Source organism: Frieseomelitta varia, unplaced genomic scaffold (genome assembly GCF_011392965.1).
Source record: "Frieseomelitta varia isolate USP_RPSP 00005682 unplaced genomic scaffold, Fvar_1.2 scaffold_544, whole genome shotgun sequence".
Lineage (NCBI taxonomy): Eukaryota > Metazoa > Arthropoda > Insecta > Hymenoptera > Apidae > Frieseomelitta > Frieseomelitta varia.
Window position 1 is genome coordinate 126,675 of NW_025110306.1, and position 16,478 is coordinate 143,152.

The 16,478-nt window shown below is 31.8% G+C and overlaps 4 protein-coding genes across 4 annotated transcripts; all 4 read left to right on the forward strand.

Moving 5' to 3' along the window:
- Positions 1-1,026: 1,026 nt before the first annotated feature.
- On the forward strand, positions 1,027-5,475 carry LOC122533657. Its single transcript, XM_043663580.1, has 6 exons — positions 1,027-1,051; positions 1,836-2,074; positions 2,504-3,003; positions 4,066-4,390; positions 5,042-5,200; positions 5,422-5,475. Exons 1-6 carry the CDS (start codon positions 1,027-1,029, stop codon positions 5,473-5,475), a joined length of 1,302 nt encoding a protein of 433 aa, XP_043519515.1.
- Positions 5,476-6,509: 1,034 nt separating this feature from the next.
- On the forward strand, positions 6,510-8,631 carry LOC122533658. Its single transcript, XM_043663581.1, has 3 exons — positions 6,510-6,534; positions 7,377-7,640; positions 8,162-8,631. Exons 1-3 carry the CDS (start codon positions 6,510-6,512, stop codon positions 8,629-8,631), a joined length of 759 nt encoding a protein of 252 aa, XP_043519516.1.
- A 2,756-nt stretch (positions 8,632-11,387) lies between these two features.
- LOC122533628 lies at positions 11,388-13,227 on the forward strand. Its single transcript, XM_043663523.1, has 4 exons — positions 11,388-11,741; positions 12,146-12,254; positions 12,330-12,483; positions 12,859-13,227. The coding sequence occupies exons 1-4, from the start codon at positions 11,565-11,567 to the stop codon at positions 13,001-13,003; spliced, it is 585 nt and encodes a 194-aa protein (XP_043519458.1). The 5' UTR covers positions 11,388-11,564; the 3' UTR covers positions 13,004-13,227.
- Positions 13,228-14,143: 916 nt separating this feature from the next.
- On the forward strand, positions 14,144-15,475 carry LOC122533627 (proteasome subunit alpha type-3). Its single transcript, XM_043663522.1, has 4 exons — positions 14,144-14,306; positions 14,396-14,478; positions 14,635-15,026; positions 15,105-15,475. The coding sequence occupies exons 1-4, from the start codon at positions 14,286-14,288 to the stop codon at positions 15,374-15,376; spliced, it is 768 nt and encodes a 255-aa protein (XP_043519457.1). The 5' UTR covers positions 14,144-14,285; the 3' UTR covers positions 15,377-15,475.
- The last annotated feature ends 1,003 nt before the right edge of the window (positions 15,476-16,478 follow it).

Genomic DNA, 16,478 nt, shown 5'->3' on the forward strand with positions numbered 1-16,478 from the left:
GACCGGGTGAATCAGGCTTAAACTTCATGATCCTTTATGATCAATAAATATTGTCAATATTTCGAGGCTTTCAACATTCACTTAAGTAAGGAATTCTCATTGTCGGATCTTTTTTACATAATGTTGAAAATTTTGAAATATTCAGAACAGAAATTGTTCATCTGAACGCTCTTTAATGTGATACTAACCAGGGCTTTAACTGACACAATCTAACTATACTTTGACCGTAACACGTAAGAAATGTCTAATAAATTAAATAAAAAAATTCAGAACAGAAAACTTTTACGCATGATGTACGAAATCATCCATGAGATTGCATGAGAATGAAAAAACAGTAAGTGCAATGAGAAATCTAATACCAGAATTTAATACTTAACGAGTATTGTTCCATTTTTATTCATATATACCTGTACCTACAGTGTCATTTTTCTGACGGATGGACAAAAAGATACAAGAGAGAGTTATTTGTTTCATTATCATTAAATCTAAAATATAAAATCAAGTTCGTATCAAATTCTAGTTCGTGAAAGCTAAAAAATGTATGTTTCGTCCAGTTGTATTCGCATACTCTTTTGCCCTCCCATCAGAGATTTAATTTCATTTCGAGAGAACATAAATTTCGTAAAATTTGTAAATATTATACTTATCAATTGCACTTGCTAATTCCAACTGCAACACCATTAGTAATAATAATACTTATAAGACGAAAATTCTTTTTACTTGCATTTTCTTCGCGCACGTTCTTGGAAGAAAAGGAACATAGACTAAGGAAAGTTGAAGAAACGCGAGCGTCGCCATTTTTCTTCGTACCCCTTGTTTCCTCCTACACGGTCATAAAAGATTACGAACGAAAATTCGCGACAAACCGTAATGTTACATTCGACTCAAGCATACAATTGAAAACGACACCGAACTACTCTGTTCACGAATAATTGATGCCATATGCGCATTCTGAATGCACGAGAAGGGCATGCGCCGACAAGAACGCTGAAGTAGCTTTTGAATATGAGAACAGTCATGGGAAAAATGACTACCATAGACATTCAGCGAGGTAACTCTACGTATAAATTAATAAATATTCATGAAAAGATAGTAGCATTTACGCAAGAAAGCGTACGCTTTGTAATTGTTAAAAATAAGTGTGCAAATGAGTAAATAAGTAAGTGACATGAATATCAAAAAAAGTGAAATAGATGTCTTTGAAAACGTGATGAAAAGTAGATTTTTTTTTTAAGAACAGCGTGTACAAAAAATAAATGTCGCATATTTTGTTGCTTTTTTATATTTTTGTGATTTTTAGAGAACTCTTATCGTAACATTACGCTTTAGCTATAACTCTTAAAGAAACCATATTCTTTTCTCTGATCGTCTGAGGGCGAATGTTTGAGATACTTAATTTTATTTTCTTATACTCTCTCTCTTAATTTTATATCTTATACTCTCTCTCTCTGATAAAAACTGATAGTGAAATTAAATCGAATTGAGAGTGTTTGCAACGCGAGACCTAAATCCTTTATGGCTCCCGACGTTCAGCAATGATTTGAAATTGAATAGCTGTTCAAATAGATCTAAGAGTAAGAAGAAATCGAAATTGTACTTTGCGTAAAGTAAAAGAGACAAGTAATGTCCAACTTCACGATTCGGGATTATTTTCGATGCGAAAGAAATTAAGAAATGGTAATTTATTTGGTAAGTGGACACCGATATATCTCAAGTAAAGTAGAAAACGAAAATCATGCTTTTAAATGATATTGCAGATTTAAAGGAAAAAGGAGATATCGTGTGTTTAATTTCAGCGGTCTACAATTAATTTTTTCAACACCTATCTGTAACAGATTTGAACTACCAGTTCGGTTGGAGCCGTTACATAATGAAGTACGTGGGTATCTGGCCGGAAGAGAGGAAATGGAACCGACCTTCGAGCTACGTCGTTCTGATACCGTTTCTCACGATGCTGTGTTTCGGGTGTGGCCCACAAACCATTGATCTGCCATTCATCGCGCACGACCTGGACCTGTTTGTCGAGAATTTGTCGATGGCTAACATGACTGTCACGATCGCGCTCGTCAAGACTGTAATTTTCTGGACGAATGGCGAATGTAAGAATTTCACGGTATTAAATTTTTATTAACGACGAGGAACTCTGTATTCTGTATTTTATTGATGAAAATGGAAAGCAGATTGCCCGAGAAAAACACGTGTGGTTTCTAGATTTGTTAGATCAACTTCTAGGTGAACAGTTTTATACTTGAATTAACGTAAATAGAAAGTTCTCTTACGAACAGCAAAAACGAAAAGAAAAATTTCATTGCCAAGCGAAAAGCGAACTTTCAAGACGTACTGACTGACGTTAATGATAACATCCCGAAGAACGCATGTGACTTACAGGTTAATGAAATGCCTTTATATGGGCAATGTAATATTTTTTGGTAAACAACATTATTAACAAATTAGAAGTATTCTTACAAATAGCAGAAAAAATTTTATTACCACGCGATACAAGAGTTTAAGACGTACTCTAGCCGCCATTTTCCCCTTCCTCCAAGCATTGAAGTCTCTGCTGAGGTGCATAGCCAAGGATTGGGCCACGGTGGAGACGAAAACCGAACGAGAAAGAATGGTGAACATTGCGAAGATCAGCAGAAAGACCATGGTAGCATGCACGAGCATGTGCGAATTCGTGGCCATTTTCTTCCTGTTTCTACGATTATTTCTCATGAAACGCAACGACAGCAAATCGTTGATTCTCCAGGGCTATTTCCCCTACAACACAACGATCAGCCCGAACTTCGAACTGACAGAGATTGCACAAGCAATAGCCATTATATACACAGCAGCTTCGTACTCAGCTGTGGACACTTTTGTCGCTATGCTGGTTTTACACGCTTGCGGACAGCTTTCGAATATAAAACACGATTTGAGGAACGTCCATTCGTGCGGTAATTCGAACGTTTTGCAAATGAAGCTGAAGAAAATTGCTCGGAAGCACGATTACGTCAATAGGTTCGTATCGAGAGAAAGTTATCAGTCATCGGGAGAATTTTTTGAGAAGTCACGATAGCTTTTATTGAAGATGATAAAGAGAGAGAAAAAAAAAGAGAGCTAGAGAATGGAAAATGTATATTGTAATAAGCGTTATTATCAAAGAGCGGATCAATTAATTTGCAAAATTTTTTTAGTGTGTTATTTTGTTCAGTTTAAAAAATGTGCAACATATCTATCTTACCTCTACAGTATCAAACCAAAGATTTTTTATTAATCATTCCGTATGTACCTCAAAGGTTCGCGGGAACGGTAGAGAATTGTTTCAACGTGATGCTTCTGATTCAAATGCTCGGTTGCATCGTTCAACTATGCTTCCAGTCTTTTCAAGCCATCATGGTACGAAAAAAAATCATACGTCTTTCTCTAAATTTATATAATACTCATACGAAAAAGAAACGAAATATTACAAAGCGATATACAGCCTTTTTTCTGACATGATTTAATTTATAGTCATTTGGAGAGGAAGCAAAGCGATACATGATTTTCCAAATTGCATTCTTGTGTTTCTATGTAGTTTGCGTGATGATGCAGTTGTACATATATTGTTACGTGGGCGAGAAACTCACAGTCGAGGTATCGTTTATGAAAGAAAAATTAATTTAGTCGATGTCTGTCTGATAAAAAAAAAAAAAAAAAAAAAAAAAAAANAATCCTTCAAATGGATAAATTGTGAGTCTCATAAGTAAATTTCTTTTTAATGTAATTGTGTCATATATATATATATATATATATACACACATCAAAGGTTCGCTGAAACGATAGAAAATTGTTTCAACATGATGCTTCTGATTCAAATGCTTGGTTGCACCATCCAACTATGCTTCCAGTCTTTCCAAGCTATCATGGTACGAAAAAAAACTCTAATTTTTCTCTAAATTTATATTTATATAAGAAAAAAACATATTATAAATATTATAAAGCAGAATACATCTTTTCTGACATCATTTAATTTATAGTCATTTGAAGAGGAAGCAGAGCGATATATGATTTTCCAAATTGCATTCTTGTGTATCTATATAGTTTATGTGATGGTGCAATTGTACCTATATTGTTACGTGGGCGAGAAACTCACAGTCGAGGTATCGAATTTATGAAAGAAAAATTAATCAGTCGTTGTTTTTCTGATAAGAATTTGGATCATTTGGCTATTAGATTTCAACATATATTAACGTTTGCATTTTTTCAGAGTATAGATATAGCTGACACGGCATATCATTGCGAATGGTACAATTTACCTCCTAAAGATGCAGGGTTACTCATAATCATTATGTGCCGAGCTACGTCATCACCGTTAAAACTTACGGCAGGCAAATTTTGTTGCTTCACTATATTGCTATATTCTCAGGCAAGTGGAAATCAATTTTAACGCAATTTATGGATCCAATTTTTCAACAGACTTTTTCTTCTAATATTCGATCATAAATTGCGTCTGTGAGGCATAATGACTTTGATTTGTAACACAGTATCAGTGTTTGAATAAAAATATTCGAATTTTCAATTTTATCAAAATATATAGGTCATACAATATTTCTATAAATCAGATACAGGAGTTCACGATAGTATTTTTGTATTACGTGTGTCGTGTGAAAAATTCCAAAAATTCATTAACACTATAATAAAATACGAATATCATAATTATACTCATCAAATTTCAAATCAACATGAAACTCTGTATAAAATTTATAAAATATTTACTAATAAAGTTATAAAATATTTACTAACCAAACATATCTTTGTTAATTTTATTAGATTATAGCTGTTTAAATACTTCTGATTTTATATTTTACAATCATGAGAATAGATTCTCATTACAGTATTAATCAAGTTACAAAATTATATTTTTATACGACACACATAATATATTCATAAAATGTATTCATATATAATATGATCGCAAAAATAACTTTTTAAGAAAAAAAAAAAAAAAAAAAAGAGAAAAAGTATGGATGTTAGACATATCTGTTTGCCTACAAATTACGTTCGTTCAATTTTTCAGAGCATGGACATAGCCAACGCGGTGTACCATTGCGAGTGGTACAATTTACGTCCCAAGGACGCGAGATTACTGATAATTATTATGTGCCGAGCGAGAGCATCACCGTTGAAACTTACAGCAGGCAAATTTTGTTGGTTCACCGTAACGTTATACACCCACGTGAGTGAAACGACAGACGAAAATGAATTCGATGATATTTACCACTTTTAACACTGTAGTAAATAGTAATTATTAGCCGATTAGTAAATGATTTTAATTGAGTATTGATACAGTATATCAAATATTAATTTTAAACATAGCACAAAAATTACCGAGAAATGTTCAATTTCATTGAAACATATTCAGAGTATGGAATTTTCATGATCACCGTTACGTTTCAGGTCTTGAAAACCTCGATGTCGTGTATTTCTGTTCTATACGCGACCAGACTTTAACTGAGAGACGATTCTCTAATTGTGACTCTTCAACAATTTACAAGTATTTTTAGTATCTATCTCTGAATGGCAATACTTCGTAGAAATGAAAGATAAAGCGGCGCGTTGAACGATTAGCGATTCGTGGAAAGTAATAAAACTATTAAATATTAACGAGATTTCTCAAGAAAGAATTTTTTGTCTTTTGCTCCTGAAAAATTTTCCATTCCCTTGAGATTTCAAGCTCATGGCTTAACAACACGATCCACGGACGCATCATTGACGACTATTTAAGCCTGATTCACACTAGCGGCAACGGTACGATCAGATCATGTCAAGTCGTTCACATGTGATCTAATAAAAGCATTAACGATACTTGGTTGATTCGAATTAATGATTAATGAAAGTCTGTTGACTGTGGACTCAGTTTTTAACCTAATTCACACTATTTGTCAGAGGTTTTCTTAATCCGTGATCCGCGGACGTCGCGAAAAAGAAAAACGCGAAGAAATTATACACGTAAAAAAATAGTACTATTTTTTTCCTTTTTCATTTTTTTCTCACACTTGCCCGGAAAGTAATAACGCGAATACTTTGTATTTTATGTCTCAATGTTATAAAATCCATTTCAAACGGCGTAAATACCTACGTAGCATGTAATAGATACATGAAATTTCATAAAATTACTGAATCGTCATATTTATCACTTACGTGAATTCTTACGGCAACACTTGTAACATTAGTAACGATTACACTCCGTAAGATGAAATTTTTTTACTTGCGTATATTCGTGGAAAGAAAGAGACTAAGTTGAAGAAAGTGCCGACATTTCCTGTTTCTCCCTTACTTCCTTGTACCTCGTACAAGATCATAAATAAATAATTACAAACGGACACTTCTAGCAACGAAACATTAATATTAAATATGAAGTCGTACATCGAACTACCCTGTTCACGAATAATTGATATAATATGCGCATTCTAAATGCACGAGAAGAGCATGCGCTCAGAAGAGCGATGCAATAGCTTCCGAACATGAGAACAGTCACGAGAAGAATGGTCACCGTGGACATCCAACGAGGTAACTTTACATACTGACTAATACATATTCATAAAAATATAGAAGAATTTGCAAGGACTTTTATTTGATCATTGCGATTATTAAAAGTAAATGAATAAAAAAAAATAAAATACGAGATGCAAAATGACTAGCGACGAATATTTTTATAATTCTTTATTCTCTCGTGTTAAATTTCCTACTTCACCTCTTATAGTAATAATTTCCATCCTTTTAAATATAATTCTTAGAAAAACCAGTTCCGTTTTATAGTCCAAAATTATTTTCATCCCTCAAGTATTATCACGCAAAGTATTTTTTACTATATTACAAAAATTTAACATATTCAACACCATTTGTATTTTATATTTTCTTCGACACAGAATGAGAATAATATTAAATCGGTTTAAAAATTACGAAATTTAGCAATGTAAATTTGTTGTGACTCTCAGCGTCTAATAAGAATAAACAAGTAACAGCTGAACAACATAAAAATAGACTTAAAATAAGAAGTAATTGAAATCATACCTTTTAACAATAATACACATGAAAAGCAAACAACATGTATTTTATCTCGCGATTCAAAATTACTTCTATAAACAGCTATCGGTGACAGATTTGAAATAAAAATAAGAAATGGTAATAGAGTTGTCAAAGTAACACTAAAATATACATCAAGTAAACTAAAAGATCGAAATCACACTTTTAAATTACATTACATGTAAATACACATTTTTAAATACATGTAAATACACATTTTTAATACATTGCATGTATTTCATTTTCCTTACGTTGCAGATAAAAAAAAAGAAATAAATAGAAGTATTGCTGTGCACAATGATTTTTTAAATATCTATCTGTAATAGATTTGAATTATCAGTACGGTTTGAACCGTTACACGATGAAGTTCGCGGGTATTTGGCCGGAAGAGAGGAAATGGAACCGAGCATCGAGTTACATAGTTCTGATGCCGTTTCTCACGATGCTGTGTTTCGCGTGTGGTCCACAAACTATTGATCTGCCGTTCATCGCACACGACTTGAATCTGGTAGTCGAGAATTTATCGATGGCTAACGTGACTCTTACCATTTCGCTTGTGAAGACTATGACTTTCTGGATGAATGGCAAACGTAAGTGTTTCATATAAATTGTACTCAATATTTATTGATGATGAAATTTCCTATATTTTATTAACAAAAACCGTATTCGCTCTCAACTGAAGAAGAAATTTACTACTGTTTATACTTTATTGCCCAAAGTAATACAGACTTCAGAACGTTATTTTTGTTCTATAAGTCTTTATTTTCTAGTCAAATGCTAATAGCTCTAGGCTTGTGACTTCTATGTTTGTGAAATATTTCTAGATTTTGCAATTTCTGGAAATTCTAGAAATTCTAGATTTGCAAGTTCTCACAACTGGCAGGCTTGTAAATTTTATTATTGTATAATTATTAAATAATATAATTATAATTTATATTATAAAATTTGTATAAATTATAAATTTTATTATTGTATAATTATTAAATATAATTATTAAATATAAATATAATTATAAATTTTATTATTATATAATTATTATATAATTTTATATATATACTCGAAAAACGAACTTTCAAAATATATTCTAGCAGCCATTCTCTCTGTTTGCAAGCATTGAAGTCTCTGCTGAAGTTCATGGCCAAAGACTGGACAATAGCGGAGACGCAAACCGAACGAGAAATAATGGTGAACAGCGCGAGAATCACTAGAAAGATCACGATAAGATGCACGATAATGTGCCAATTGGTACTCGTCTGTTACCTGATCCTACGATTATGTTCTAACAATCAGAACAAACTGCTCTTCTGTGGCTATTTTCCCTATAATATAAGTGTCAGCCCAAACTATGAACTGACAGTGATTGGTCAGATCATAGCTGCTGTATATGCATCTGTCATGTACACAAGTGTGGATACTTTTATCGCTATGCTGGTTTTACACATTTGCGGACAGCTTTCGAATCTAAAGGATGATTTAAGGAACATTCACTTGTACGATAAGACCGTTTTACAGACAAAGTTGAAGAAAATTGTTCAAAAGCATGATTATATTAATAGGTTCGTATTGAAAGGAAATTATTAATTCTTTGAGAAGTTTGCTTTTTCATTAAGCTGACAGTAAAAAAAAAAAAGAAAAGAAAAATAGAAAATAGTTTTAAAATTTTATTAACCGACCAAAAAATAAAAGAGATTCTTAAAATTATTCTTCTACATTTTTCTTCGCAAATTAATTGCTATCTTATCATATTGGATTCTTATTATTTATTTAAAATTATTATCACAATATCATTGTTATTTAGTTATTATTATCGTTTAAAATTTATTAGTTTATGCATTTAAGGATAAATTTTTTAATCCTTCAAATGGATAAATTGTGAGTCTCATAAGTAAATTTCTTTTTAATGTAATTGTGTCATATATATATATATATATANAAAAAAAAAAAAAAAAAAAACGAAAGTTAAGAATTCTTATTAACTTTCGAATACTTTCGTGAGAAACTGTAACATGACAATCGTTTTATTTATTTCAGATTTTGAAAACCTCAGTCTCGTATATTTCCGTACTCTACGCAACGAAAGGTTAGTAGAAAGCCGATAATCCTATATGTAGGTTTTTTGAATTTTACAACTATCCACCTCTTCGATAGAACAAATTCTACAGAAAGCCGTAATAGCTCACTATTTTTCTCTATGATAAATTATGTTTCTAAAGGTAGAAGAAACGAGGCGAGACCAAATGAAAAATTGGATACTAGATTAGAGTAATAAATCTATTAAATGTTAATGAGATATCTCGGGAACACGAGTGCTTCTCGCGAAACCTTCAGGACCATCATTTTTCTTTCCTCTTGCCCCTCGACAGTTTCCCGTTTCTTCGCGAAACTTTTAGCGCATGCTTGATTAGTTTTAGACTCATTGACAAACGATTACTCATAAACGAGCCGTCAGATACGCCATCGATGAATTTTTCATCAAACGATCCATCAAACATAGCCCGCAACTATTTTTATCATTAAACGTCGCTCTTATTAGGTGTGATACTATTATCCTTACTCCTTGATAATTTGTTATCGCTTTTCTTGACAGCGAAAACTTTCGGTACCGCGAAGAGATAACGAATCTATCGTTAGTAATAATTTTTTAAATATTTTTCTGCGAAAATTAATTTTCCAAACTTTCTCCAATATCGACGTAAACATGAGAGCACCTGCTAGTTTTCATACAAAACGTGATAGTACAGAAGGATCGTCCAGGAAGTTAATCGATGAAAATTCTTTTTTATCGACGCGTGACAATGATCCGGAAAATTATGTACAAAAATTATTTAGAATAATACGAGGAGATAATAAACTGACAATCACATTCATAACTTTTTGACTCAAGCTTTGTTGAAAAGATTTTGAATGAAATTAATAAGTAACAGGACAATTCCGTGCAATCTGGTAAAAATTTAGGAGTAGCTTACAAAGTTTTTCGTTGCATAAAATTGCATGAAAAACGTCACAAAGACAAATTCATCAGTGACGGAGAAAGAAGAACACTGACGAGATTTTTATTATAACGTTGAAATATATAATCCTGCAGCTTTTAATATATTTCTAACGACGTTCCAGATTGTCTAATTTTCTGCAAATGTTTTATTGTGAACAGAGATGTATGTATCTGATTTTTCTGTGGCGAAATTACGTTTTCATTCTGGTTATTCCATATAATTCCGTTTATATTCCGAATATAAATTAAAACTATTACGCCACTGTGTTAATAAAATCCCAGTATAATTGAAGAAAGAAGAAAAGTAACGACAGAAGAGGAAGAGTGCCTGCGTTTCGTCTGGGGAATACTAGCAAACTCATCGGTAATTGTTGGAAGCCTTATTGGTAGACGTCGAGATACTGGAGATCGAATCAGAAGATATATTTAGGTATCTTTGAAAATTTGTTTTCCAGTGTATACATTTTTTTTAATAGCGAATGAGCGTGATAAACCTTTCTTTTTTTTATAGGAATTGTATTTTTTAAGATTTCAAAATTTGTTGCCTCAAGTTCTATCGAAATGTATTTTCTAATTCGCTATCACTGGACCATAAATTATTCTGCAGTTACGGAGAAAATAAAAACGAAACATGTACACGCACTGCCATTCATAAGTCACGTAACGTGATTTTAAACATAAGCTGTAATAAAATATTTGAAACACAACAGACTCTAGTTTTTATCATAGTACATACGATTAGTAAGAATCGACTTTGTTTTATAATTATTCATTCGCACTTATTCCAAGTAAAAGGAAAGTAAGTACATACAATTAACGAAATACACCTGTAATTATCTTTACAAGTTCATTAGGTAAAAGAATAAATTTAAAACGGAAATTAAATACAGGTTGAACTGGAAACTTTGACTTTTGGATTTTTCAGAATTCGTTATTTTTACAACTGACATCAATTTTTTTCACGCACGCCTATCCTCCAATGCAGAAGATTAGTACATATATATGTATACATATAAGTACAAATGTAAAAATAAATATTCATGATTAGGTTCACCCATTGCACCCATCGCGTGGACGATCGAGTAAAAGTTGCAGAGTTTTCACCGTTTATTTCCGTCAACGTTGACGAAAGAAAGTCTCCGTGGCACCGGACTAATAAACGTTATTAACAACTGCGCACGGAACACCATCACAATGGGTGAAAACGAGGAGAGATTGGTCATCGTTTACTCTGATGCACACGGATAAAAACGTACAGGCTTTACGGTTTGTTGGCAAGACAGAAGGCCACCTTATAAAAATCACCGCCCCCGTCGACTTCGATGTTACTTTAGTTTCTTTCACATCGCGAAACACGCTACTCTCCTACTTCACGTGCAAATTCTTTACAACGTTCGCACGATGGATAATTTTATGTAAAGACAATATTTCATTCGGTCCGCGGAATACTTTTATAAATTGACTAAAAAGTTCAACACCGTTGTGTACGTGATAAGAAATAAAGTTATTCAACCGATAGAAGATGATGTTGAACGCGAAGATTTTGATTGTAGTGGGTTTGGTGAGTTACGGGGTTATCGCTAGAAACACGGATGGCAATGTAGATTTTCTTAAGGAAACGAGTAATAAGAAGCATGGTGGTTCTATGTTGATGGAAATAGCGAAGGAACTTGTGCAAAGATCTTCGACCAGTAGTCAGGTATAATAATATATAATTGGAATATAATATATATATATATATATATATATATAATTGGGATATAATTGGAAATTATTTAGTTTCATGAAATTCCCGTCTACCTTTTATAATTTCAAAATTATGGCTTGATTCAGCGGGAACATCTTGTACAAATAGAATCTCTGCTCTTTGTCCTAATTTATTTCAATTTTTATCGTAATATTCCAAAGTTGTATTACAAGAACAGAATGTCTACTGCATATATAGTTAACAGATTTGAATAACAAAACTTGAATGAAAGAGGCTGTACTATAGAAGTTTACTATTCAAAATTGATCGGTTGATTCTGACAATAAGGAATTATAAATTAAATTAAGAATGAAGAATAGAGGAAATATTAAAATTCAATGATATAACTGTTACAGGTGTTGAATCTAAATTTATCAAATTTGCTATTGCTTTTGGTATTGAAAGCAGTTGTGTTTGGAGCGAGATATTTGGGCCATCATGACAAAGGCCGTGAATTAGAAGAAGGTTTAAAATTTTAAATGTATTAAATCTTTCTTGTAGATAGGAAGGTAAATATAATTAATAGCGATTTATGTGCAGAAAATATGGTATCTGAAGGAGAAGTTACATTGGCATTAGGATACCTAATAGGAGATACTTGTTTATATAGAGCAGCTTGTGAAGAACCTTATGTTGCGAAGGAATACCTAGGAGCCGCAGAAATGATCATGCAAACGATGAAATTGTTATCCCAGTACGTAATTCTACATTCTGTTTGACATTATTACATTCAATTATATTTGTATTTTTAATTAGACTATGGATTTTTGGTTCTTTATTTATATAATTTATTTATATAATATCTAAAGATGTATAAAATATCTAAAGTATTATCTAAAGTAATATTCGTCATAATAATTGGTATACAAAATAAATTTCTGCTTGAATCCTCCTTTTTTTATAGAGATAAATATTTAATAATAATTAATAAAAAGTGAAGATTCTGATTTTCCTGAATAAATATTAATGAGCACAAATATCATTGATATTTGTCAATCACCGAGTTTCTTCTTTAAAACAAAGTGAGTAATTCTTCACATATATAATTGAATGTAATATTTTTTTGCAGGGATTCGTCAATTAAAGGAAACTACGAGCAAACAATGGCAGAATTCCAGAAAGCTATCGAATATGGCATTACAGATGGCTGTCCGCCTCAATATAGTTGCAAGAAAGAGAATATTAAGAATTTCTTGAGAGAAGAGAAGAAATAATTGCGGAAATATATACTCTTAATCAAGTCGTAATATTCTGGAAGAATTTATAGCATGTTGAATATTTGTAGAAATGAATTATGCGCCTTTTCAATTTCTTATAATTATTGAATTTATCCAATAATTAGAGACTTGATAATTGGAGACCAATTGAAGAAATTGGCCTCTATTAATTTTGTTCATATTTTTAAGTAAATACTTATGTGAACCATGAAATACATATATACGTGCATACATATAATTTAAATATATTGAATTGTAATGACAAGTAGATTAAACACTTAGTTCACAACATTTTGTCCTTTTTAAATTATACTTCTAATACATGTTATACATATACTGTACTGTAATTGTTACTCATTATGTACTCATTATACTGTATACTCTAACTGTTCTAATTCAATGTATCTATTTATGGAGCGTTCAGATGACCAATATACTATGCATGTGTATGTTGCTATTATTCCAAGATTCTTAACATTATGTGAAAATGATCAGTATATAGTCAATATTGACCATCTGAGGTCTCATGAGAATGTTGAGAAATATTGATATTTGAACGCTTTCAGGATATGTGATAATATCCCTTTTTTTAAATTATACAATTTTCAAACTATACAAATGATCTCAAAAACTGTCTAACTTAATATTTCATTTTCCTAACATTGTTTTACATAGAGACACGCCTATCTAGAATTCATGATTCGCAATACTTGAAATATTAATACCAATATGCACACAATTTTGATTTTCATTTCGGAATAACGTATTGTAAAATATCGAGAGTTTTCTTACCATTTTTCCGCTAAAATATCAGGAATTCCACCCCACGATTTCAAATTCATGTCCGCGTACGCCATTTTGACATTCCCCAACGTTCCTTTCCTAGAAATAATTCAATTTTCATTGAGAATTTCATTGAGAATTTCATTGACAATTATCTTAAACGTAACGAAATGATTAATAAATAATGCGTGAAGCATTAATTTACCTATTTTCTCAGACTTTTTCTCATTTTATTTCACTTTTACGTCGCGAAACTACCGCACGTCACTGTCGCGATCGTTTGAAAACTGAAAGTTTTCGCACCGACCACCAGATGTCAGTTCCACAGTTCGACGACTAACCTATACTGATACACGGAGCATGTACACAACTTATCCAGTCATACGGCGCTGACGATCAAGTTTTGATTTTCGCCTATTCACGCCATTCGAGCATATAAACAATTTTTGATTGGAACAGTAATATTTTAATATTTATATCTACGATTCGATAAAAAATGAGTTCTATAGGCACAGGGGTAAATATACGACGTGTTAATTGAAAAGCAATTTTAAAGAACCATTAATCGCAAACGGTAACGCAATCTAACCTCCTTTTGCTTTTCAGTATGACTTGTCTGCTTCTCAATTTTCACCTGACGGACGTGTGTTTCAAGTCGAATACGCGCAGAAAGCCGTCGAGAATGGAGGGTAAGTGTTAATTTAATTTTGATTATTGATTTGTTCCAAAAGTGCGAATCTAATTATCTGCTCTGATCACTGTATCTTGTAGTTTTCAGTAATTTCATAACGTCTGTCTCAATGCTAAATGTTTATAAGAGAATTATACAGAGATTTTGATTACAGAACGGTCATAGGACTGAGAGGAAAAGATGGCATTGTATTCGCTGTGGAGAAGATAGTTACGTCGAAGCTCTACGAGGTTGGCACGAACAAAAGAATATTCAATATAGATCAACATGTTGGTATGGCAGTTTCTGGTTTGATATCAGATGCTAGACAGATCGTAGAGATTGCTAGGTCAGAAGCATCTAGCTATAAGTCTCAATATGGGATCGGTATCCCTTTGAAATATCTAAACGAAAGAGTTTCCATGTACATGCATGCATACACTTTGTATTCAGCAGTCAGGCCATATGGCTGTTCAGTAATTCTTGGTGCCTATGAGCACGATGGTCCAGCTATGTATATGATAGATCCTTCTGGAGTTTCGTATGGATATTATGGTTGCGCCGTTGGTAAGTATAAATATATATAATCTATCAAGTTTTTCCTGTTAACGTGTAATATTAATATTTAAATGTATTATTCAATAGGCAAAGCAAAACAGTCAGCAAAGACGGAAATTGAAAAATTGAAGTTATCTGAAATGACTTGCAACGAATTAGTAAAAGAAGCAGCGCGTATAATCTACCTCGTTCACGATGAATTGAAAGACAAACAGTTCGAGCTTGAAATGAGCTGGGTTGGTAAACACACGAACGGAAGGCATGAACGTATACCAGCTGACATAAAATCCGACGCCGAGACAAAAGCAAAACAAGCAATGGCGGAAGATTCAGACAGTGAGACAGAAGACATGTTATAATTTAATAATATGCCATAATTTATATCTACAATTGCTACAGCAAATTTTTTGTCAACAATAATTCAGTCAAATAAAGAATACCGTCTGTTGTTTATAAAATAGCATACTCTTTCTTTTTAACATGTCGTTTAGTCTCGTACTTTCTCGATGTGTTACAAATGAAAAATTGTTACAAACGAGTATCATGGATTTTTTTTTATAGCATGATGTAACTTTAATCCATCACAGAAAAATCCTCCACCCATTTATTGAACGCAAATTGCGTTAACAATCGAGGGACTGTCAATAATCCACAAATAATGAGGAGTACCTCAGCGCCGTTAATTGGATTTGCAAATCTTTCTGTCGACAAACGAATTTACAAATCTTTTTGTATTCAAAATGAAACAACTTCAACGAACATTATACAACAAAACTAAATTTATTTAACAAAGTAATTCTTAGCAATTTGGAGGAAATCTTATAATTCTGATCTTGTGTGTGATTTTGGTTAAATTTATCATAAATCATTACGTAGTAATTCTTGAAGTGATGTCTGATTTTTATATTGATTCTCTAATACAATATAATTTTTATGCAATTATTTGTTATTATTACTCAAATTAAAATCCTTAATATTTTCAACTTTTCATTTTTAACTAGCTTTAGCTGCCCTAACTTATGTTGTATTCACTAAAAAAAAAAAAAAAAAAAAAAACAATAAATCTACATAAAAGTGGTTATATTGTGAATTAGAATAAAGCAGAAAAAATAAAGGAGATAAAAAGATTAATTACGATTAATTAATCAATATTAACCCAATTTATAATATTACATTTTATTAACATAAAACTTAGTCAAAGAATCACGCATAATAATTACCAGAACTTTTTCATGTATTTCATTTAAATTTGAGATATTTTTTAATTTTAGAGAAGTACAAATGAGTCGAGAATGATCAAAAGAATGCAGTAGAGTATAGGAGTGTAATTCTATTTCACAAGATAATCATTTTCATACAAATGAAATTCATCTTAATTATTTTTTTCTTTTAAACAAATATAACAACATTAATTATAAAAATTTATTAAGTAACATAATAAAGATAATTACACAAAAATCG

Coding starts and splice junctions, on each gene's coding strand:
- LOC122533627 (XM_043663522.1), top strand. CDS start 14,286: ATGAGTTCTATAGGCACAGGG. Junction 14,479..14,634: donor AAAGCCGTCGAGAATGGAGG/GTAAGTGTTAAT, acceptor TTTTGATTACAG/AACGGTCATAGGACTGAGAG. Junction 15,027..15,104: donor ATATTATGGTTGCGCCGTTG/GTAAGTATAAAT, acceptor ATTATTCAATAG/GCAAAGCAAAACAGTCAGCA.
- LOC122533657 (XM_043663580.1), top strand. CDS start 1,027: ATGACTACCATAGACATTCAGCGAG. Junction 3,004..4,065: donor AAGCACGATTACGTCAATAG/GTTCGTATCGAG, acceptor GTATCTATATAG/TTTATGTGATGGTGCAATTG. Junction 4,391..5,041: donor CTATATTGCTATATTCTCAG/GCAAGTGGAAAT, acceptor TCAATTTTTCAG/AGCATGGACATAGCCAACGC.
- LOC122533658 (XM_043663581.1), top strand. CDS start 6,510: ATGGTCACCGTGGACATCCAACGAG. Junction 6,535..7,376: donor CACCGTGGACATCCAACGAG/GTAACTTTACAT, acceptor TATCTGTAATAG/ATTTGAATTATCAGTACGGT. Junction 7,641..8,161: donor TTTCTGGATGAATGGCAAAC/GTAAGTGTTTCA, acceptor TCTGTTTGCAAG/CATTGAAGTCTCTGCTGAAG.
- LOC122533628 (XM_043663523.1), top strand. CDS start 11,565: ATGATGTTGAACGCGAAGATTTTGATTGTAGTGGGTTTGGTGAGTTAC. Junction 11,742..12,145: donor GATCTTCGACCAGTAGTCAG/GTATAATAATAT, acceptor TAACTGTTACAG/GTGTTGAATCTAAATTTATC. Junction 12,255..12,329: donor AGGCCGTGAATTAGAAGAAG/GTTTAAAATTTT, acceptor ATTTATGTGCAG/AAAATATGGTATCTGAAGGA.